This window comes from Muscardinus avellanarius, assembly GCF_963383645.1.
Source record: "Muscardinus avellanarius genome assembly, chromosome: 18".
Taxonomy (NCBI): Eukaryota; Metazoa; Chordata; class Mammalia; order Rodentia; family Gliridae; genus Muscardinus; species Muscardinus avellanarius.
Genome location: NC_137804.1, coordinates 8,474,889 through 8,499,444, shown reverse-complemented (window position 1 = coordinate 8,499,444; position 24,556 = coordinate 8,474,889). Strand labels below are relative to the sequence as shown.

Genomic DNA, 24,556 nt, shown 5'->3' with positions numbered 1-24,556 from the left:
GTATCATTACTTTCTTTCACTAATCTTCAGGAGCCCTGATCAGATCCCTTTTCTATTACTAGCAAGATCATCTGTATTACCTATATTTTGAATTTCATTTATTTATTTATTTATTTTGCGGTACTGGGGGTGGAACCCAGGGTCATTCTACATCTGAGCTATACCCTCAGCCGTATTTCCTATTTATTTTGAAACAAGGTTTCACTGAATTACAAGGCTCACTAATTGCTGAGGATGTCAGAAAACAATGATTCTTCCTTCTCCACCTCCCAAATGCTGGGATTACAAACGTGGGTCACCGTGTCCAGCATATATTTTGAATTTCTAACACCTCTGTACTTCTGTGTAAAGTTATAATTAACCTAGCCAGGCATGGTGGCATATGCTTGCAATCCCAGTGTTTGGGAAAATGAGACAGGTCTTTCCTAAGTTTGAGGCCAGTCTCAGCAACTCAGACCCTGAGCAACTTAGTGAGGCCCTGTTTCAAAATAAAATAGGGCTGGAAGTTTGGGTCAGAGCTAGCGTTCCTTTGGGTATATTTCCCAGTTCCCCCTTCGTGCGTGAACACGCGCGCATGTTGTGTGTGTGTAATTATTTTAGGTAATTTTACTTTAATCCCCAGTTCTTTGCTTTTCTTTGTGCAGTATAAATTTTGTGGCTATAATGATTCCAGATAATCTGAACATTACCTGTTTTTATAATAAATTATGTGTTTTCATTTTGTAGATGAGCAGGATGAAGAAACGGTCACAACAGGCGGAAAGGTAAAACTTTACTTATTTCTCGTATGAGAGAACTTTGTTTTGCCATCACATGTACTGGGGGGAAAAAAACCACTGCATTTTATGTATACAAAAATTATGGAACACTTAGCCAAGCATCATGGTACACACTTGTAATCTCAGTACTTGGGCATCTGAGATAGGAGATCACAGGTTTGAGGCCAACCTCAGCTACTTAGTGAGGCCCTTCATAATTTAGTGAGACCCTGTTGCAAAATAAAGAATAAGCCAGGCATGGTGGCACATCCTTGTAATTCCAGCATTTGGGAGGCTGAGAGGGGATGATCGCAGTTCGCGGACAGCCTCAGCTACTTAGCAAGGCCCTTCACAACCCAGTGAGACTCTTTCAAAAAATAAAAAGACTGGCCGGGCATTGGTGGTGCACACTTATAATCCCCGCGCTTGGGAGGCAGAGACAGGACGATTGCGCAGGTTCGAAGCCAGCCACGCTGGCTTAGAGACCCTGTTTCCAAAAATAAAATTTAAAAAAAAGGTCTGGGAGTGTAGCCCGGATATAGAAGGGCTTCCAGAAACCCCAGTACCACCACCAAAAAAAAATAATAATAATAATAATAAATGAATGAATATAATAAAAAGACTGCCGGGCGTGGTGGCGCACCCTTGTAATCCTAGCATCTGGGAGGCTGAGACCAGAGAATCATGGTTCGTGGACAGCCTCAGCTACTTAAGCCTTCTGCAATTCAGTGAGACCCGGTTTCAAAATAAAGAATAAAAAGTAGGGTGTATTCATTCAAGTCACCCCTCCATGCCAGTCTGGTATGGAGCTATATTTCTATTTTCTGTATTTCTATCTTTATAATAAACTTCTTTAAATCTTTAAAAAAAAAAAAAGAATACAAAATAGGGCAGGGGGTGTAGCTCAGAGGTCAAATGCTCCTGAATTCCATCCCCAGACCCGCAAAAAATAAAATAAAATAAAATAAATAAAAAGACTAAACAATAGGGCTGGGGGTGTGGCTCGGAAGTACAATGCCCCTGGGTTCCATCCCCAGTACCAAATAAATAAATAAATAAATATGCAAGCAAATAATAAAAAATAGGACTGGGGGTGTAGCTTGGGGTTAGAATGCCCCAGTGTTCTATACCAAGTTCCACAAAAAAAAATTATGGGACACTTAAGTCTATTTGAATATAAACAGTATGTTAGAAAAAATCTTGAGTGCCAAGAATGGTAGTATACACTTGTAATTCCAGTGCTTGAGAGGCTGAGACAGGAGAATTCCCGATGAACAGCCAGCATTAGCAACTTAGGCCCTCCACAAGTTAGTTTCAAAATAAAAGAATTAAATACTATGGACTAATAATATCAGGCATGATATTTTGACCTAAAGGAAATATTTTATTTTTGCAGATTTGGGAATGGAACCCAGGGGCATTTGACCTCCAAGCTACACTCCCTGCCCAATTTTTTATTCTTTATTTTGAAACAGGGTCTCACTAAGTTGCAGAGGGTCTCACTAAGTAGCTGAGGGTGTCCGTGAACCGGGATCCTCTGGTCTCAGCCTCCCAAATGCTGGGATTACAAGTATGCACTACCATGCCTGGCTAGGATTTATTTTAAATATATTATGAAGCTAGTGTCTTAGGTAGAATTACTTGTAAACTCTCTATAAATCGGATAAAAATTAGAGCTAATTATAAGTAGTAATTAGAACAGATAAAGGTATAGTTCCTCTAGCTGTACTGCCTGATTTGCTATTCTGTTTACTGTGCAGTAGCTCTGTTTATCATTTCTTTATCCTCATAAGAGATATGTGGTATCTTCTATAACTGGATGTTCATGAAAAAGAAATGAGATGAGCCGGGTGTGGTGGCGCATGCTTGTAATCCCAGCATTATTCGGGAGGCTGAGACTAGAGGATCGAGGTTCATAGCCAGCCTCAGCTACTCAGTGAGGCCCTACGCAACTTAGTGAGACCCTGTTTCAAAATAGAGAATAAAAATAGGGCCAGAGGTGTATCTCAGAGGTAGAATGCCCCCTGGGTTCATTCCCTCGTACTGCAAAAGAGAGAGAGAGAGAGAGATTATACCTTCAGTGCTCAGTATTTGAGGTGGAGGCAAACTTGTCTTTGTATGATTTTAATAGTATCTTTAGACTCCTAATGCAAAACATCAGAACTGGCACCTTTTGTGTGTGTGTGTATGGTACTAGGATATGAATACAGGGTCATTCTACCTCCAAGCTACACCACTAGACTTTTTTTTTTTTTTTTTTTTTAAGTACTGGGGATTGTAGTACTGGTAGTACCAGGGGCATTCTACCTCTAAGCTATATCTCCAGCCCTATTTTTTCATTCTTTATTTTTAAACAGTGTCTCTTTGACTTGTGCAGGGCCTCACTAGTAGTTGAGGTTGGCAGGGATCCTGCGATCCTCCTGTCTCAGCCTCCCAAATGCTGGAATTAAAAGCGTGCGCCACCATACGTTGCTTAGACTTATTGTTTAAATTAAATTTTGAAACAGGTCTAAGTAGCTGAGGCCAGCCATGAACATGTAGTCTTAGCCTCCCAAGAACTGAGAGTATAAGTATGTACCATATTGCCTGGCTAGAACTGACAACTTAAATCTGTGAGCTAGGAATAGGGAAAACTGGGCAAATAATGAAAAAAGTCATTGTGGAGGTGGCACAGTGGCACATGGGAGGTTAGGAAGGGAGAGTTACAGGGTTGTGAGCAGCCTTTGCCATGTACCAAGACCCAAAACTTTTTTTTTTTTTTTTTTTTTGGTGGTACTGGGGTTCCTGGAAACCCTTCTACTTCCGGGTTACACACCCAGACACTCATTTTTTATATTTTTATTTGGAAACAGGGTCTCTTAAGCCAGTGAAGCTGGCTTCAAACTTGTGCGATCTTCCTATCTCTGCCTCCCAAGTGCAGGGATTACAAGTGTGCGCCACCAAGCCGAGCCCACAACAACTTTTTGAGGCCACCTTTCAAAGCAAAAAAATGAAACACGCTAGGTTGTGTCTTGGGGGACCCTTGGGATCAGCCCCCAGTGCCAATATAAATAATTTTAGGCTCTAAGTCTCATTTCTTGATTCTAAATACAGCCTTTAATCAATTAACTTGCTAATTAATCTTGTCATATTATCATCTCTGAGACTAGTGCCGTATCTGTAAAAGGAGTACAACTTGCTCTGTCAGCTGCCTACTTTTATTTATTTATTTATTTACTTATTTACTTATTTATTTTTTTTTTTGAGGTACTGAGGGTTGAACCCAGAGGCCTTCTACCTCCAATCTATACTCCTAGGCCTATTTTATATTTTATTTTATAAACGGTCTCACTAAGTAGCTGCGGCTGGCTTTGAACCTGTGCAGCCCTCCTGTCTCAGTCTTCCAACCCTGGGGATTACAAGCGTGCACCACCAAGCCTGGCAAATTTTTTCTTTTTTAACACTAAAGATGGAGCTCAGGAGTGTTACATCCCTAGCTTTTTCTATTTTTTGTTTTAAAATGGTCTTGCTCAATTGTCATGGCTGGCCTCTCACCTGCAATTACCCTATCCTAGCCTCCCAAGTACTGGAATTATAGGCATGTCCCACAGCTCCAGGCTCAGCTCACTACTTTGTTCCTTAGAAATTGAAATGTTTTCGCTTGAAAATTGTTATTTTGGTTCTCCAGTGAACTAGCTTCATTGAATATCAGAAAAGTGATATGTTGACCTATCTAGTTCTCTCTCTCTAGGAAGATGAAGATCCTAGCAAAGGTGATCAATCTCGAGCACTTGACCCTGGTGAAGACAACGTGACAGAGCAGACGAATCACATCATTATTCCCAGCTATGCCTCCTGGTTTGATTATAACTGGTGAGTGGACCACTTGTCTAGAGTGTGGTACCGAGGAAGGGGGCCTCCCTTGAAACCAGGAGTTGGGCCTCAGTGCCACAGCTGAAATTTCTGTCACACTTGATGAGGCAAATGGAAAGGAGTGTGTATGTGTGTGTCAGACAGACAGACAGACATAGAGACAGAGAGAGAGAGAGAGAGAGAGAGAGAGAGAGAGAGAGAGAGAGAGAGAGGGAGAGAGGGAGAGAGGGAGAGAGAGAGAAAGGAAATACTGAGGATTGAACCCAGGGGCATTCTACCTCCAAGTTACATCCCCAGTTCTAGGTTTTGTTTTGTTTTGATGGAACCCAGGAGCATTATACCTATGAGCCACACCCCAGCCCTGTCTTTTTAAGTCTTTTTCATTTTTGAAACAGCATCTTACAGAGTTGTGAAGGGCCTCGTCAAGTACCTGAGGCTGTCCGCAAACTGCGATCCTCCTGTCCCTGCCTCCCCAATGCTGGGAGCACAAGCATGAGTCACCACACCCGGCCCTAGTTTTTATTCTTTGCTTTGAAATAGTCTCACTACATTGCCAACAGTCTGTGCTGGCCATAAATCTGTGATCATTCTCTTTGATCCTCCCAAGTACTAGGATTGCAGGCATACGCCACCATGCCCAGCTTGGAAAGTAATTTTATCTTTGGAATGTGCTCTTGAAAAATTGTGGATAAAAGTGGTAATTTAAAGTTGTATAGTTTTATAAGTTTTAACATAAGACTTAGGTTCAGCTGTGATTCACAGGGGTAAATGCTTGGGTTGGGAGGCTGAGACAAGAGGATCGTGCAGGTTCAAAGCCACCCTTGGCTGGTTTAAGAGACCCTGTTTTCAAATTAAAAAAAAAAAATAGGTCTGGGAGTGTAGTCCAGAGGTAGAAGGCCCCTGGGTTTCCTAGAACCACCACCACCACCCCTCAAAAAAAAAAAAAAATAGGGCTGGGGGGGTGGAGCTCCGTGGTAGAATGCCTCTGGGTTCCATCTCTAGTTACTCCAAAAAAAAGAAAAATAATGTTCTTTTGTGGGTGTGGGTGTGGGTGGTATCAGGGATTGAACCCAGTGGCATTGTGCCTCTGAGCTACACCTTCTGTCCAATTTTTTAGTTTTTCTGTTTTTGGAAACGGTCTCACTGAGTTGCAAAGGGCCTCAATAAGTAGCTGAGACTATCCTCGATCCACGAACCTCTAGTGTCTGCCTCCTGAATGCTGGAATTGCAAGCATGCACTACCATGCCCGGACTAAAACACTGTTTTTAAATATAAATCCTGAAGCCGAGCACATAGTGGTACACACTTGTAATCCCAGCGCTCGGGAAGGCTGAGACAAGAGGATCGCATAGGTTCGCCAGTCTCCGCAACTTAGTGAGGCTCTCAGCAGCTTATTGAGACTCTGTTTCCAAATAAAGTATAAAATAGGTCTGGGAGTATAGCTTGGAGGTAGAGAAGCCAGTACCACACAAATAAAATAGATTGTGTGTGTGTGTGTGTAATCCCAGCATTCAGGAGGGGGAGACTGGAAGATCACGGTTCTATATCTAGAAACCTTTTAGAAAACTAAAATGTCATCAAGAAGAACATTGCTACTGTTAGTATGAAAAACTTTGTTCAATATACATCTTTTGTTCACTTGTGTACTATATTAAGCTTGCTTGATTTAACTTTTTTTTTTTTTTTTTTTTTTTTTTTTAGTGGTACTGGGGGTGGAACCCAGGGACTTTTCTACCTCCAGGGTATACTTCCAGACTGTTTTATAATTTATTTTGAAACAGGCCCTCACTATGTTGCTGAGAGCCTCAATAAGTAGCTGAGGCTGGCACGAACCTGTGCGATCCTCCTGTCTCAGCCTCCCAAGCCCAGGGATTACAAGCGTGCACCACCACGCCCGGCTTGATTTAATCCTTCTATAGTACTTTGAACCTATAACCTTTTTTTGTGTACTGATAATAATAAAATTCAAGGGTATTTTGCTTCTGAGATACACCCCCAGCCCTTTTTTATAAGTTTCTGGGGGCCTCCCTAAATTGTTCTGAGGCTAGCTTTGAATCTGTGATCCTCTGTCTCAGCTTCCCTGGTACTGGGATTACAGGGATCGGCCATCAAACCTGGCCTGTAGCGTTTGATAAAATTATTTTGTGTTTTTAATGTAATGTTAAAAATTAGTTCTGTCGAAGCCGGGCGTAGTGGCGCACGCTTGTAATCCCCACGCTTGGGAGGCTGAGACGGGGATCACGCGGGTTCGAAGCCAGCCTCAGCTGGCTTAAGAGATCCTATTTCCAAATAAAATATAAAATAGTTCTGGTAGTGTAGCCCGGAGGTAGAAGGCCCATGGGTTCCATCCCCATACCACCAAAAAGAAAAAATTAGTTTTGTCGGCCTGGTATGGTGGCACACACTTGTAATCCCAGCATTCGGGAGGTGGAGATGGGAGGATCAGCTTACGGACAGCTTCAGCTACTTAGTGAGGCCCTTTGCAACTCAGTGAGACCCTGTTTCAAAAAAAAAAGAATAAAAAATAGGACTGGAGCTTGGCATGGTGGCACACGCTTGTAATCCCTGCACTTGGGAGGCGGAGACAGGAGGATCGCACAGGTTTGAAGCCAGCCTCGCTGGCTTAAGAGAAGACCCTGTTTCCAAATAAAATATATAAAATAGGTCTGGAAGTATAACCCGGAGGTAGAAGGGTTTCCAGGAACCCCAGTACCACCAAAAAAAAAAAAGAGAAATGTATATATCTATATATATATCTATATCTATATATCTATATCTATATATATATATGGCCGGCAGTGTGGCTCAGAGGTAAAATACCCCTATGTTCCATCCCCAGTACCACAAAAAAAATCTGTGATCCTACTAAATGCAGCTTATGCCAGGCGTGGTAGCACATACCTGTGATCTGAGTACTTGGGAGGCTGAGACAGTAGGAATCCAAGTTCAAGGCCAGCACCAGCAACTTAGCAAAACCCTCAGCAACCTAGTGAGACCCTATTTCAGAATGAAAAGTACAACAGGCTGAGAGTATAATTGCGAGAGTGCCTCTTGGTTTAACCCCCATTTCCAAAAAAATAAAGAAAAAAGCAGTTCATTACTTAAATTTAAGTAAATCGAAGTAGGTATGGTCGCATGCCCATGTAATCCCAGTACTTGGGAAGCTGAGAAAGGGGGATTGCAGGTTCACAGCCAGCCTCAATAATTTATTGAAGTCCTTTGCAATTTAGTGAAACCATGTTTTAAAATTATAAAATAGGGTTATAGGGGATAGTTCAGAGTTAGAATGCCCCAGAGTTAAATTCCCAGTGCCACCAAAAAAAAAAAAAAAAAAGTACATCCTGTGTTTCTTCTGGATTTTGCGGGGGAGGTATTGGTGTGTCAGGACCCAAGGGCATTCTACGTCTGGGCTATACCCTCAGCCCTGTTTTGTTTTTTATTTGGAAACAGGGGCTCACTAAGTAGCTGAGGCTATCTTTGAACCTTTGATCGTCTTATTTCAGCATCCCAGGTACTGGAATCATAGGCATGTTCACCATGCCAGGCCACCCCATGTTTTGAGGGCTGAACAAAGGCTCATCGAATCTGAATTGTTGGCTATTATGAATGCCATTGTCTTTTAGTTGTTTATTTGTTTTAGCTTTGTTTTTCTGTTTGTTTTATGATACTGGGAATGGAACCCAGGGACATTCTACCCGTGAGCTACATCCCCAGCCCTATATTTTATTATTTCTTTTGAAACAGGGCTCGTTAGGTTGCAGAGGACCTCACTAAGTAGCTGAGGCTGTCCGTGAACTGCAGTCCTCAGATCTCAGCCTCTTGAATGCTGGGATTACAAGCGTGCACCATCACAACCGGCTATCAGTGGCCAAGATGTTTCTTTAGCATGTATGAGGCTCTCACTTCAGTCTCCAGCACTGTGGAAATAAAACCATAATAATTATTGAAATGAGAAAGAGGAAACTTAAAACTTTAAATTTGTTGTATCGTCGAGCGTGGTGGTGTATGTTTTTAATCTTAGCATTTGGGAGGTTGAGACAAGAGGATTACAGGTTCGTGGCTGGCCTAAACTACTTAGTAAGCCCTTTCACAACTTAGATCCTATTTCAAAAATAAGCCAAAAAGCCGGGCATGGTGGGGTACACTTGTAATCCCAGCCCTTGGGAGGCTGAAACAGGAGGATCACGCAGGTTCGAAGCCAGCCTCAGCTACTTAGTGAGGCTTTCAGCAATTTAATGAGACCCTGTTTCCAAATAAAATATAAAATGGGTCTGGGAGTATAGCCCAGAGGTAGAAAGCCTCTGGGTTCCACCCCCATACCACCAAAAAATAAATAAATAAAAAATAAGCTAAAAAGCCCTTCTTAATGACACATCCTTGTAATCCCAGCAATTGGGAGACTGAGACAGGAGAATCACGGTTCACATCCAGCCTCAGCTACTTAGTGAGGTTCTTTTTAACTTAGGCCCTATTTCAAAATAAAGAACAAAAAATAGGACTGGGAGAGTAACTTGGAGGTAGACTGCCCCTGGGTTCCACCCCTAGTGCCACAAATAAATAAATTTGTTGTATCTTGTAGTACAGAGGAACTTACCCATTCTAGTTAATCTTAGCAAGCAGTGCTCAGTTGTTGGATCTATTGGTTTTACTTTGAAAATTGAAGCATTACTCAAATTTTATGATTTTTTTTTTTCCCAAAAAAGACTCTTGCCAAGTGTGGTGGTGCACACTTGTAATCCCAGCGTTTGGGAGGCTGACACCAGAGGCTCGCAGTTCGTGGACAGCCTCAGCTACTTAGGCCCTTTGCAACTCAGTGAGACCTGGTTTCAAAATAAAGAATGAAAAATAGGGCAGGGTTGTGTAGCTTGGAGGTTGAATGGCCCTGGGTGCCATCCCCAGACCTGGGGGGAAGGGGGAAAAAAGACTTTTAATCCTCTTTTATTTTTTTCACTTCTCAGTATACATGTAATTGAACGGCGTGCTCTTCCTGAGTTTTTCAATGGGAAAAACAAATCCAAGACTCCAGAAATGTAAGCCAATGTTTTAAAAGCCTTTTTACCTGTTTGTTCTTTGCAGAGATTTTAAAATTACTCTTCTGAGTTTGCTGTTGCTGGTTTGGGGAGTTAGTATCTGCCTCCACTCACAACATTATTCCCAATGCATTTGCATGACATTTCTTACTTCAACGGAAGTTGTGTTTCTTTTTTTTCTTCCCACACCTTAAACTACATGCATATCGCCTCTTGCTGTTAAGGATTGATTCAGTAAAAGGTATTTAGAGCCCGACATTTATGGCGCATGCCTATAATCCCAATAGTTGGGAAGCTGAGACAGGAAGAGTACAGTTTCATGGCGAGCCTCTTCAAAGACTTCCCAACTTATGTGTGTTGTAGATTATATTTAATCATGTATAAAAGTTCAGATGAAAATAGAAACTTTATCTTCTCTCCCTGATGATTGATTAATAATTAAAAGCATATTACAGCCTCACGTGGTGGTGTACATTTGTAATTCCAGTATTTGGGAAGCTGAGATAGGATCACGGATTAGTGGTCAGCATCACCTAGTTAGGCTCTGCATCTTAGTGAGACCCTGATTAAAAAAATAAAGAATAGGCAGGGTGTGGTGGCACATACTTGTAATCCCAACATTTGGGAGGCTGAGACAGGAGGATTGCGGTTCGAGGACAGCCTCAACTACTACTTAGTGAGGCCCTTTGCAACTCAGTGAGACCCTATTTCAAAATAAAGAATAAAAAATAGGAATGGGGGTGTAGCTCAGAGGTAGAGTACCCCTGGGTTCCATCCCTAGTACCACAAAAAAATAAAAATAAGAAAGTGTTAGCTAGGCGTGGTGGCACATGCTTGTAATCCCAGTGTTCGGGAGGTTGAGACTGGAGGATCGCAGTTCACAGACAGCCTCAGCTACTTAGTGAGACCCTCTACAACTCATTGAGACCTGGTTTCAAAATAAAGAATGAAAACTAGGGCAGGGGGTGTAGCATGGAGGTCGAATGCCCCTGGATTCAGTTTCCAGTACTGCTTTTAAAAAAAGTCGCAAAAATAAGAAATCAGGTGCTTTCCCTAATATGTGAAAGCTAGAGTTCCTCATAGGAGGAACTCTAGGTGAAAAAGGAAATCCTATAGAGGAGTAAACAAGACAACCTAAATGAGGGGATAGGAGGGGGGAAGAGGAAAATCTCTAAAACACACAATGTACTTTAACATATCGAAGTCAGCCACTAAGCCAAGCAAGGGAAGGAGGGATGGGGTGGGAATTCAGTAGGGCTAAATGGGTGATGTATACATGTATGTCCACACAAGTTTTTTACCCCAATATGATGTATGAATATAATGCACCAATAAAAAATTAAAAAGAAAAAGTCACTGGGCATGGAGGTGCATGCATGTGACGCATCTTTTGTGACAAGATGGTCACACAGGTTCGAAGCCAGCCTCAGCCACTTAGTGAGAAACATAATGGCCAGTACATTTGAATTGAGCTAACTGCATTCAGCATAGTTGTGCTTTTGTCTCAGAAACAGAAAAACTTCATGGAAGGGTTACCCAGAAGCATGTTTGTTTTTTCCTCGTGATCTATCAATATTTACTTCTGGAAATCATTATTTTTAACATGAATCTATTACTCTTATGCCATAAATAAATACCTTTTCATATATTATCTTCATAGTATTAACCTGTAATCCAAATATACAGTTTTAAACTGTAAAGGAAGAATAGACTTATAATTTTCACATAAAACTTATGGCATAAGACAGATAATTTAATGATGAATATTTTAAGGTTGTTTATACATGATAATTTGATGTTCTAATTTTTTATATTTAACATAATTTTGGCTTTCCCAAAACAGAGCTGTAGTCACCTAAAATCAGAATCACAGATTGTCATAAGAAGCCTTAATCAAGCTGGGTGTGGTGGCACATACTTGTAATCCCAGTATTTTGGAGGCTGAGACTGGAAGATCGAGCTTCACAGTCAACCCTAGCTATTTAGCAAGGCCCTTTCACAACTCAGTGAAACCCTGTTGCAAAATTAAAAAGGAGCCGGGTGTGGTGGCACACGCTTGTAATACCCCCGCGCTTGGGAAGTGGAATCAGGAGGATCGCAAGGTTCGAAGCCAGCCTCACTGGCTTAAGAGACCCTGTTTCCAAATCAGAAAGTATAGAAATGGGTCTGGGAGTGTAACACAGAGGTAGAAGGGTTTCCAGGAACCCCAGTACCACACACACACACATACACAAAAAAAAAAAAAAAAAGTAAAAAAGACTGAAAAATAGGGGTGGGGATGTAGCTTGGAGGTAGAATGCCCATGGATTCCATCCTCAGTACGGCAGAAAAATTTTTTTAAAAGCCCTAATGACTTTGGTGCCTATTTAGCCATGGTACTATTCATTTGGCCATTGTCATCATTTATAAATGTTTCACATCTTTATTATTCTCTCTTTTAAAGGCACAGTTTTGCATTTTAGCCCATTTTGCTTTAGAAGTTACTCCTCTAGTCTTCAGGTAGCTACCTTTGGTTACTCAGGAGCTTTGGGGGGGTAATAGGAATTTAACCCATGAGCATTCTATTTCTGAACTATACCCTAGCTCTATTTTATTTTATTTTATTTTATTTTACTTTATTTTTTGGCGGGTCTGGGGATGGAACCCAGGGGCATTCGACTTCTGAGCTACCCCCAGCCCTATTTTATTTATTCTTTATTTTGAAACTGGGTCTCACTGAGTTGCAGAGGGCTTCACTAAGTAGCTGAGGCTGTCTGTGAACCTCGATCCTCCGGGTCTCAGTGTAGCGGTATGCAATGCTGGGATTACAAGCGTGCGCCACCACACCTGGCTTAACCCTATTTTATTTTTTATTTGGTCTTGCCAAATTGCTAAGGGCATTACCAAATTGCTGAGGCTCTGTGAACCTGTGTTCCTCCTGTCTCAGCCTCCCAAGTACTGGGATTATAAGTGCATGACCTTTTGAGCAGTGTACTTTTTATGCTCCAGTGTACCTGACCTCCGATAGCCAGGCTTTTATGTGTTTTTAGAAATGTTAATAGATAGCCTCCCGAATGCTAGGATTACAAGCGTGCCCCATGCATCATCTTGTCTGCCGGTATTGCACTTAGTAAGTGCAGGGATCAATTATCTGCCTTCTTTTTACCTTTGTTGTATTGGTTGCCCATCAACTATGGGTGCTTTGCAGCAACACACGGAGTTTACATTTCCCATGGCAAGGCCGGGTCCCAAAGACTAGGAGGGAGACGTAGGCACTAATTACAGCCAATATGCAATATGCAGTCTCCAAGAGCCAGACAGATCTTGGGCAGGGTCACTGTGATCTTAGGGCTTTTAATTGTGTCTGGGTATTTTTAAGGGTAAAGGCTTTAATTGCCTTTACATTCTTACTCTTGGTAAACATTAGGACAAAGGGCGCGGGTGGGGGGGGTTTTGGAATGTAAATAGCTAAGCTGCTGCCTTGTCCTGCCCGAGCCACTGAGCAGCACCCAGACTCTGACTGCCTTTCGCATTTTTACTGGAAATCAATACTGGAGTAGTTTTCCAATACCAACACACTCAATACAATATCACTGTTGTTCATTGCCCTCCTGTCTTAATTTTTTGTTATGTATAATTGTGAAGAACCTGAAAATTTTTGCTTCTGTGAATTATTGTTTCTGAAAGGATGCATATCTACCTAATGAATTTTACCCTGTGGAGCCGAGGATGTAGATCAGTGGTGGAGTGCTTGTCTAGTGCTAGCAAGGTCCTAGGTTCTATCTTACCCCATACCGCCACCAGAAAATGAAAGTCTGAATTTTGCCCATGCTTTTTAGATACTTGGCATATCGAAATTTTATGATTGACACATACCGTCTAAATCCCCAAGAATATTTAACCAGCACGGCTTGTCGAAGGAACTTGACTGGAGATGTGTGTGCTGTGATGAGGTAAAGTGTTTTGATTTATATTCTAATATTTTAGAGCAGGTGGCTATTGACACATTACTGTTGAATATTTGCCTGATTAAAACTTTGTTTTCTTGGTTAGGAGAATTTCTCAATCTTATATACTACATTTAGGAGTTCAGTATCTTCAAGATATAAAATTACCAGAGGTGAATAGTGGGCTGGGTGGGAGTGGATAAACTCTCTTAAATCTGTGTAAAGAAATAAATACCTGAATGTGGACACTTGCCTATAATCCCAGTACCTGGGAGGCTGAAATAGAAAGATCACATATTTGAGGACACCTTCAGGAATAGAGACTCTTAGCAAACCAGTGAGACTCAAAACAGGTTTGGGGATATGGTTCCAAGGTAGACAGCCTTGGATTCAATCCCTAATACCACACACAAAAATATGGGTTTGTTTTTTTTTTTGTTGTTTTTTTGTTTTTTTGTTTTTTTGCGGATCTAGAGATGGAACCCAGAGGCATTGGACCTTCGAGCTACACCCCCTGCCCTATTTTTTATTCCCTATTTTGAAACAGTTTCTCACTGAGTTGCAGAGGGCCTCACTAAGTAGCTGAGGCTGACCATGAACCGCAGTCCTCCAGTCTCAGCCTCCCAAGTGCTGGGATTACAAGCGTGCGCCACCACGCCCTGCTTAGATATTTCTTCTGGGAATTGTGTCTGTAGTATGTAAGATCTTTAACCCCAAACCTGAATGACTATTTGTTCTTTAATTTGTCTGTTAGAACTATTAGACTTAAGCCAGGTGTGGTAACACACACTTTGTAATCCCAGCATTTGGGAGGCTGAGACAGGAGGATCACAGTTTGAGGCCAGCCTCAGTTACTTAGTAAGATCCTTTGCAACTCAAGTGAGACACTGTTTCAAAATAAAGAATAAAAAATACAGTGGGGGGGGTGTGTGGCTCTATGTAGGAAGCCCCTCATTTCCATCCCTAGTACCTCAGATAAAAGCTGACCATGGTGGTATACACTTGTAATAACAGTACTTGGGAGGCTGAGACAGGAGGATTGCTGGTTAAGGATAACCTTCACAAATAAAAAAAAGAACTATTAGAATTACAGTAGGTTTTCTGGTTTGTATTATCAACTTTTTTTTTTTTTTTTTTTTTTTTTTTTTTTTTTTTTTTTTTTTTTTTTTGGCAGTACTAGGGATGGAACCCAGAGGCATTCTACCTCCGAGCTACACTCTGAGACGTATTTTAATTTTTTATTTTGAAACAGGGTCTCACTGAGTTGCAAAGGGCCTCACTAAGTAGTAGCTGAGGCTATCTGCGAACTGTGATTTCCCTGTCTCAACCTCCCAAATGCTGGGATTATAAGTGTGCGCCACACGGCCAGCTCAACATTATTTTAGATTTGTAGAAATTATTCCTCAAACAAAATTTATTAAATACTTTAGTTTGCAGCCTGCAGAGAACATGTTTAATTCTTTTTTTTTCTATTTTTGATTTTTAAAGATGTGATGATGGTTTTGGAGAGATTGATTCTCTAGATGTTAATTTACGGAGCTTTGTCCTTTAGGGTTCATGCCTTTTTAGAGCAGTGGGGGCTGGTTAATTACCAAGTTGATCCTGAAAGTCGGCCCATGGCAATGGGACCGCCTCCTACTCCTCATTTCAATGTGTTAGCTGACACCCCCTCAGGACTGGTGCCTCTGCATCTTCGTTCACCACAGGTAAAGTGCTTTTGACTTTTCTTCAGACCTAGTTGACAACAGACAACCACTTATAGCATTCCTATTTAGGAGTAATTATTATTGTATTGTGCTGTTTCTTAGCTGATAGTTTTGAGGTTTGTGTGATTGTACAAGCATATATGTTTTTTTTTCTATTACAAGTGTTTGCATTATAAGGATATATAATGTTCAGGGTAATACTATCTCACCAAGTCTACCAGTCTATGCCACATCCTAACAAATTATTTATTTATATTCAGTAAATTTACTCCTTTATCCTTGTGCCATCAAAGACACTACTAAACAAGTGAGCCTCGCAACACCTGTAGTCTAGCACTTGGGAGGCTGAGTCAGGAAGATCCCAAGTACAAGGCCAGCTTCAGCAACTTAGCAAGACCAAGTTTCAAAACACAAAGTGCTAAGTGCTAGGTTGTAGCTCAGGGGTAGAGTGCCCCCGGGTGCAGTCCTCAGTACCACTAAGAAAAAAGATACTCATTCAAAAAAAAAATTACTAAACTAATTATAAGTAGCTTCAAGTTGGGAAACCATGAGCCTAAGCTATAGGTCATATTAAAAAAACTTGCTTTGTTTTCTGTGACTTCAAAGGGAACTCAAAATTTTTCTAATATATTGAATTTTCATTAGAAGTATAATGTAACTTACAGGATTTTTTTATTGTTTTATTTTGTAGAAAACTCACCAGGAGTAGCTTAAGTGCCACTATTAAATAACTTTTTAAAAACTTCATCCTCTTCACTCTGTATGGGTAAATATAATCATTTATCATTTATTTGACTGATAGGTACCTGCTGCTCAGCAGATGTTAAATTTTCCTGAGAAGAATAAGGAAAAACCAATTGATTTGCAAAACTTTGGTCTCCGTACTGATATTTACTCCAAGAAAACATTAGCAAAGGTAAATATTTTTTTCCCTAAGCACAAATAGACTGCAGGCAGTGTGTTTTTTTTGTCCTTCTTAAGAGTCATCATTTTTCATCAGAAATGAAATTTATCAAAACAGAACCAAAAAATTAATTTCTGTGGTGAGAAGTGAGCTTTCTACTGAAGTCTGGTGTCATTTTATAAAATAACAATCACTTGTCTTGCCTTTTTTTCCTGTATGATTAGCTTTAGAAGTTGCAAATTTGAATAAAATAGTCCTATGAATTCTACTGACCTGCAAATGATTTCTGACTTTGTTTCTGTAGAGTAAAGGTGCTAGTGCTGGACGAGAATGGACAGAACAGGAGACCCTTCTCCTCCTGGAGGTAAGCTGCTGCGTGGTCAGCCCCTTTGTTTAGAGGGAGGGTGCTTGCCAATACTCTCTTAGTAGCACTTTAAGCATACCTATGGTACTGAGTGAACATTGCCAAGTGTTGACACAAGTAAGTTCTTCCACAGACCTCCCACTTAATAGCACAAAGTATTAAAAACATACATTTAGCACTTAGGTTTAGTGAAATTCTTTTAACAGTTGCGTTGAAATATTTATGTGAAGTTGTCTTATTTTATTGCAAAAGTATCAGTGAAGAGTACAGTGTCTATGAAGGTAGATGGTCGCAGGTGCCCTTGCCCTGCTCTGTGCTGTGCTGCCTTCAAGGTGTCAGTATGGTGAGAAAGGCCGTGACTCCTGGTGTCACTGTCACATCTGGTAGGTGTCAGGCTCCTTCGAGCCCGGTGCTCAACACTGTCAATTACCTTTAGATCTCTGGTCCTGGGGACCTCTGCTTTTCTGGCTTTGATTTGGTTTCTCAAGTCATTTGTACAGTTGAGATTTCTTTATAGATTTTGGTACTGTGCTGAGTTTTTCATTTTCTTTTTGTGCCTACTTTTTACTTTCTTGGTTCTTCCAACTCTCTTGCTTCTGTCTTCATCCCTAGTATTGCAAAAGTGTGTGTGTGTGTGTGTGTGTGTGTGTGTGTGTGTGTGTGTGTGTAACTTTCTCTGGGTGAGGAGATTCTGGGAACTGAACCCAGGAGCATTCTACTTCTGAGCTACGCCCCAGCCCTGTTGTATTGTTTATTGTGAAACGGGGTCTCACTGAGTTGCTGAGTATTGTCGCACACCTGTGACCCTCCTACTATCTCGGCCTTTCAAGGATTGGGATTAGAGGCATGTGCTGTCACGCTGGTCTTGTATCTTGCTTTTGTATTACTGTTTTGAAATCTTTGGGTTCATGGGAGAAGTTTAGTTTTACAACCACCACTGGAAACAGCAACAGTTCTTTTTCTTAAAGCCACATTGATGCTCAAATATTTTTCCTCTTTTATATTTAAAATTAGTAGATAGTAAATACAGAGTGAGGTAAGAGTGTCTAAGCTACTGTTTACTCTAAATATATCCAAGAAAAGTAAAATATCCTTACACAATAGTACATTTTTTTTCCTACAGATGGAATCTGTGCTGTTGTTCATTTTTCTTTTAAACAAGCAATTGCATCAACATACATTGTCTGCCTTTAAACACTCAGAAATAAAAGGCTTGCCAATAGCACTGTTTACCACTAGTGTCTTCCATTTATATAATTTATTTACAGCAATTATTATGTTTTTTAGTGGAAGGACGTACTGGGGGTGGAACCCATGGGCCTTCTGCCTATGAGCTACACACCCAACTTTTTTGAGGAGGGCCTCACTAACTTATTAAGTCTAGCCACAACCTATGATCCTCCTGTCTCAGCCTCCCAAGTACTGGGATTACAAGTGTGTGCCATGATGCCTGTCTAGCAGTTAGTACTTTGTGAACATGAAATCCAGCCAGGGATGGTGGTGCACAGGGGCTTGAAATCCACATAGGTATTTTAGCTCTGTACTACATCCATATCTCTTTTTTTACTTTCAAGCAGGGTCTCACTGAATTACCATGTGCTGGCCTGGAACCTGCGTTTAGCCTCTTTGTTCAGCCTCCCAAGTACTGGAATTAAAGGTGTTTGCCACTGTACCTGGCTAAAAGCTTTGCTTTTGCTTTATTTTATTTTTATTTATTTATTTTTTATTTATTTTTTATTTTTATTTATTTTTTTTTTTTTGTGGTACTGGGGTTCCTGGAAGCCCTTCTACCTCTGGGCTACACGCCCAGACCTATTTTATATCTTTTATTTGGAAACAGGGTCTCTTAAGCCAGCACAGCTGACTTCGAACCTGCGCGATCCTCCTGTCTCTGCCTCCCAAGCGCGGGGATTACAAGCGTGCGCCACCACGCCCGGCCTTTTGTTTTATTTTTTAATTTTGGCAATAAAATGCATTTTTACATTTGTGTATTAGGGCTACGGAAGTATATTGATCCCTAGAAAAAAAAGAAAAAATGCTGGTTTGAAAATAGCAGTGTTGCAGCCGGGCATGGTGGCTCACGCTTGTAATCACAGTATTCAGGAGGCTGAGACCGGAGGCGGTTCACGGACAGCCTCAGCTACTTAGTGAGGCCCTTTGCAACTCAGTGAGACTCGGTTTCAAAATAAAGAATAAGCCGGGCATGGTGACGCACGCTTGTAATCCCAGCATTTGGGAGGCTGAGACCTGGAGGATCCCGGTTCGCGGACAGCCTCAGCTACTTAGTGAGGCCCTCTGCAACTCAGTGAGACCCGGTTTCAAAATAAAGAATAAAAAATAGGGCAGGGGGTGTAGCTCAGAGGTCAAATACCCCTGGGTTCCATCCCCAGACCCGCCAAAAAAAGAAAGAAAGAAAGAAAGAAAGAAAGAAAGAAAGAAAGAAAGAAAGAAAGAATATAAAAGAGGGCAGGAGGTGTAGCTCAGGTTGAATGCCCCTGGGGTTCATTCCCAGACCAGCCAAAGAAAGAAAATAACACTGTTGCTGGTTTTTTTTTTTTTTTTTTTTTTTTTTTTTTTTTTTTGGTGGTACTGGGGTTCCTGGAAGCCCTTCTACCTCCAGGCTACACTCCCAGACCTATTTTTACATTTTTATTTGGAAACAGGGTCTCCTAAGCCAGCCCGCGTGCAGCTGACTTCAAACCTGCGCGATCCTCCTTTCTGCCTCCCAAGCACGGGGATTACAAGCGTGCACCACCATTGCCCAGGTAGTCCATTTATTTTTTAAACAGAGTTTCACTGAGTTGTGACAGGCCTTGCTAAGTAGCTGAGGCTGTCTATGAACTACAGTCCAGTCTCTACCTCCTGAATAGTGGGATTACAAGCTTGCACCACTACGCCGAGCTTTTTTTTGTTGTTTTTTTTTCTTTTTTTTTTTTAAGTACTGGGGATGGAACCTTAGCGGCATCATTCTACCTCCCAAGCTACAACCCCAGCCCTATTTTATATTCTTTATTTTGAAGCAGGGTCTCACTAAATTGCAAAGGGCCTCACTAAGTAGCTGAGACTGTCCTTGAACTGTAATCCTCCTGTCTCAGCCTCAAATTCTGGGATTACGCCAGGCGAGGTGGCGCACGCTTGTAATCCCAGCATTCAGGAGGCTGAGACCTGGAGGATCGCGGTTTGCAGACAGCCTCAGCTACTCAGTGAGGCCCTCTGCAACTCAGTGAGACCCGGTTTCAAAATAAAGAATAAAAAATTGGGCAGGGGGTGTAGCTCGGAGGTCAAATGCCCCTAGGTTCCATCCCCAGACCCACACACACAAAAAAAAAAATTCTGGGATTACAAGTGCACACCACTACACCCAGCTCACTGTTGCATTTAACTATCATAAAAAGACAAATTCAGGCTGGGCGTGGTGACGCACACTTGTAATCCCCGCGCTTGGGAGGCAGAGACAAGAGGATCGCACAGGTTTGAAGCCAGCCTTGCTGGCTTAAGAAACCCTGTTTCCAAATAAAAATATAAAATAGGTCTGGGAGTGTGGCCCGGAGATAGAAGGGCTTCCAGGAACCCCAGTACCACCAAATAATAAAAATAAGAAACCAAATTCAAAATATAATGAAAGGGTATGGCGTGGTGATATACAGTTATAATATCATTACTTGAGAGCCTGAGACAGGAGGATCGCAGTTCGCAGACAGCCTCAACTACTTTGTTAAGCCCTTTGCTTAACGAACAGTGAGACTCTGTTTCAAAAATAAATAATATAAGGCCAGGCGTGGTGGCGCATGCTCGTAATCCCTGCGCTTTGGAGTCAGAGACAGGAGGATTACATAGGTTTGAAGCCAGCCTCACTGGCTTAAGAGACTCTGTTTCCAAATATAAATATAAAATAGGTCTGAGAGTGTAGCCTGGAGGTAGAAGGGTTCCATCCCCAGTATCACCAAAAAAAAAAAAAAAAAAAAAAATGATGACAATAATAAAATAGGGCCGGGAGTGTTGCTCGGGAGTAGAATGACCCTGATTTCAATCCCTGGGGCCACAAAATAAAAAAGTAAAAATTTTTTTGCTGGCTTAGTCCTATTGTGGCTAAAGTCAATAAATTTTATCAGGCACTGTGACAGATACTACAGATTGTAACAACTAGGATACATACCATCAAAGTTTTCAGTCTATATGGTGGCACAGATAAAATATAAATCTTGAATTCATGTCTTCACCTTCATGATTTGGTGTGTGCCCAGAGCATATAAAGGAAGAAACATCGGGAGGAGCTGCTCTGCAGATGGCACACATGGGTTGATCATAGGACCAGCTCCTGGGAATGATTTGGAGGTATTGGTTCTAGTTCAGTCTTACAACACAGACAAGGATAAACTAAAGAATAGCCAGACAGGCTGGGCATGGTGATGCACACCTGTAATCCCAGTACTTGGGAGGCAGAAACAGGAAGGTTGCATTTTTTAGTACAGCCTCAACAACTTAGTGAGACCCTCCTCAAGTAAGACCCTGTTTCAAAATAAATGAAAAACAGTGCTGGAGCCGGGCGTGGTGGCGCACGCTTGTAATCCCAGCATTCAGGAGGCTGAGACCAGAGGATCGTGGTTTGCGGACAGCCTCAGCTACTTAGTGAGGCCCTCTGCAAATCATTGAGACCGGGTGTGGTGGCGCACGCTTGTAATCCCTGCGCTTGGGAGACAGAGACAGGAGGATCGTGCAGGTTCGAAGCCAGCCTTGCTGGCTTAAGAGACCCTGTTTCAAAAAAAAAAAAAAAAAAAGATCGGTCTGGGAGTATAGCCCAGAAGGGCTTCCAGGAACCCCAGTACCACTAAAAAGAAAGAATACAAAATAGGGCAGGGGGTGTAGTTTGGAGGTCGAATGCCCCTGGGTTCCATCCCCAAACCCGCAAAAGAAAACAGTGCTTGGGTTATAACTCAGAGGTAGAATGCCCTTGGATTTCATCCCCAGTACCGCAAAAAATAAAATATAAAATAGGTCTGGGGGTGTAGCTTTAGAGTAGATGCCCCTGAAATCAATCCTTAATATTAAAAACCAAACAGAATAGGGAGGCAGATGAGTTCTAAGAATCCAAGTATGTGTTGATGAAAACTAGATCCTGAATTAAGTACCTACTCAGCTCTGTAGACCACGCTTATTTGTGGGGCTTCTTGAGAATTTTTTGTGTACAGTCATGTTTGTAGTACTAAAAGATGATTCTACTTCTACCTTTACAATGTTTGCCTTTTGGGTTTTTTTGTCTGATTGACAACTAAATATGAGAAACGTTGCCAGATTTACTTCCTTTTACATTTATTACTTGCCATTCGTGTCATTTTTAAAAAACATTCGCTAATGTTTGATTTAATCACGTTTCCTTTTCTGCCCACTACTCAGGCTCCTGTCTTTTCTGTTTCAGGCCCTGGAGATGTACAAGGATGACTGGAACAAAGTGTCAGAGCATGTTGGAAGTCGCACTCAGGATGAGTGCATCCTCCACTTCTTGAGGCTGCCCATCGAGGACCCATACCTCGAAAATTCAGACGCTTCCCTTGGTCCTTTGGCTTACCAGCCTGTCCCTTTTAGTCAGTCAGGAAACCCAGTCATGAGCACTGTTGCTTTCTTGGCCTCTGTGGTGGACCCACGTGTGGCATCTGCTGCAGCCAAAGCGGCTTTGGGTATGAACTGCACTACACACCTCTCCAACTCGAAAATGTACTGTATCTCACAGTTACATATTAGCAGCTGCAGCATTCATTTTTTTATAGAATTAAACACAAATGCGACATTAAGGCCAGGCATGGTGGCACACACTTGAAATCCCAGGATTCGGGAGGCAGAGACTGGAGGATACCAGTTTGCAGACAGCCTCAGCTACATAGCAGTGACTATGTGAGACATAGTCAAGTATGTGACTTGACTCATACTCAACTCAGACCCTGTTTCAAAAACTAAAAAGACTAGCCGGGCGTGGTGACGCAGGAGGATCGCACAGGTTCGAAGCCAGCCGTGCTGGCTTAAGAGACCCTGTTTCCAATTAAAAATATAAAATAAGCCGGGCGTGGTGGCGCACGCTTGTAATCCCAGCATTCGGGAGGCTGAGACCTGGAGGATCCCGGTTCGCAGACATCCTCAGCTACTTAGTGAGGCCCTCTGCAACTCAGTGAGACCCGGTTTCAAAATAAAGAATAAAAAATAGGGCAGGGGGTGTAGCTCGGAGGTCAAATGCCTCTGGGTTCCATCCCCAAACCTGCAAAAAAAAATGTATGTATGTATATATATTAGGTCTGGGAGTGTAGCCCAGAGGTAGAAGAGCTTCCAGGAATCCCAGTACCACCAAAAAAAAAAACTAAAAAGACTGAATATAGGGCTGGGGTGTATCTCTGAGGTATAATTCCTATGGGTTCCATCCCCAATATCACCAAAAAAAAAAAAAAAAAAAAAAAAAGCAACATTACCCCTAAGAGACACCATATGCTCTGTATAAAACATTTTAAAGTAAAGCACTTTTCTTTTTACTAGGGTTGGAACCCAGGGGCATTCTACCTCTATACCCCCAGCCCTATTTTTTATTCTTTATTTTGAAACAGGATCTCACTAAGTTGCGGAGGGCCTCAAGGTAGCTGAGGCTATCCTTCAACTGCAATCCTCCTGTCTCAGCCTCCCAAATGCTGGGACTACAAGCATGCACGCCACCTTGCCCAGTTTGCTTGCTTATTTATTTTTTATTTTGCGCTACTGGGGTGGAACTTAGGGGCATTCTACCCCCAGCTCTTTTTTTTTTTTTTTAAAACAGGGTCTCACCGGGTTGCAAAGGGCCTCAGTAGCTGAGGCTGTTCACGAACCACGATCCTTCTGTCTCAGCCTCCCAAATGCTCAGATTACAATCTTGTGCCAGCCACTATGCCCAGCTAAGTAAAGCACTTAATAATAGTTTGTAAATTAAAAGTTTATATTAGTATTGTAGGTACATAAATTTTTTATGGTATGTAATTAATTGAAACTGACAAAGGTTATTTTATAGTCTTGGATTATATTAGTTTCTTTTTCTTTGTACTTAGAATTGAACCCAGGGGCGTTATGCCTCTGAGCTGTACTCCCAGCCTGATTTTTTTATGTTGAAACAGGTCTCCCTAAATTGCTAAGACTGGTCTCAAACCTCTGATCCTTCTCTCTCGGCCTCTCAGATGTTGAGGTTACAAGCATTTGCCACCTGGCAACTAGAAATATTTTAAACTGTGGAAATCTTTCTTGGCTTTGACTTTATTTTTAATTCTGGCTGTTTTCTAGATTATTAGTTGAACCAGCTCAGAGAATATGAATGCCAGTTTTGGTTGTTACTGATAGAAATTAAAAATTGTTTATACATACACATATACATAGGATACATGTCTAGAAAGAGAATTTCATAACTATGTATTTTTTCTCATTTTGCTATAGTGAACCTCATAGAGTTCACTGTATCCATGAGAGTGTTACTGTGTCATATACTCTTATAAAGTCACTAGGCTGGTGACTTTATTCACTTGTAATCTCAGTATTGCAGATTTGAACCCGGGTTCAACAATTTAGTGAGGCTCTCAACAACTTAGCAAGACCCTGTTCCCAAATAAAAAATAGATCTGAGAGTGTGGCTTGGAGTTAGAAGGCCCCTGGGTTCCATTCCCAGTAACAGACACACAAAGTACTGTAGTCTTACATTTAGGAAATATTTAGGCAAAGCAGAGTTACTGTTTCATTTTTATTCTTGGAACCAGAGGAGTTTTCTCGGGTTCGGGAGGAGGTACCACTGGAGTTGGTTGAAGCTCATGTCAAGAAAGTACAAGAAGCAGCACGAGCCTCTGGGAAAGTGGACCCCACCTTTGGCCTGGAGAGTAGCTGCATTGCAGGTACAGGGCCAGAAGAGCCCGAGAAACTCGGTAAGTACGCAGCCACAGGCTGCACGAGTCTGCTGTTCCCCTTACCCTTCTCATGTAGTGGAGTTTGCTTCCTCAGTAGATCCACTAATAAGCATAAAT

The 24,556-nt window shown here is 41.7% G+C and overlaps 1 protein-coding gene across 4 annotated transcripts in view; it reads left to right on the top strand.

Moving 5' to 3' along the window:
• Window positions 1-24,556, top strand: part of SMARCC1 (SWI/SNF related BAF chromatin remodeling complex subunit C1) — a gene marked incomplete at both ends in the record, with an annotated part of 93,870 nt that overhangs the window by 32,360 nt on the left and 36,954 nt on the right. Inside the window, 9 exons of one of the 4 annotated variants that reach the window (XM_080715653.1) lie at window positions 727-764; window positions 4,489-4,610; window positions 9,570-9,641; window positions 13,460-13,573; window positions 15,120-15,273; window positions 16,076-16,189; window positions 16,482-16,541; window positions 21,958-22,216; window positions 24,296-24,457. In XM_080715653.1, the coding sequence (XP_080571779.1) occupies window positions 727-764; window positions 4,489-4,610; window positions 9,570-9,641; window positions 13,460-13,573; window positions 15,120-15,273; window positions 16,076-16,189; window positions 16,482-16,541; window positions 21,958-22,216; window positions 24,296-24,457 (1,095 nt within the window). The remainder of the gene's footprint in view (window positions 1-726; window positions 765-4,488; window positions 4,611-9,569; window positions 9,642-13,459; window positions 13,574-15,119; window positions 15,274-16,075; window positions 16,190-16,481; window positions 16,542-21,957; window positions 22,217-24,295; window positions 24,458-24,556) is intronic. The other 3 variants (XM_080715655.1, XM_080715654.1, XM_080715656.1) reach the window with 3 other exon arrangements.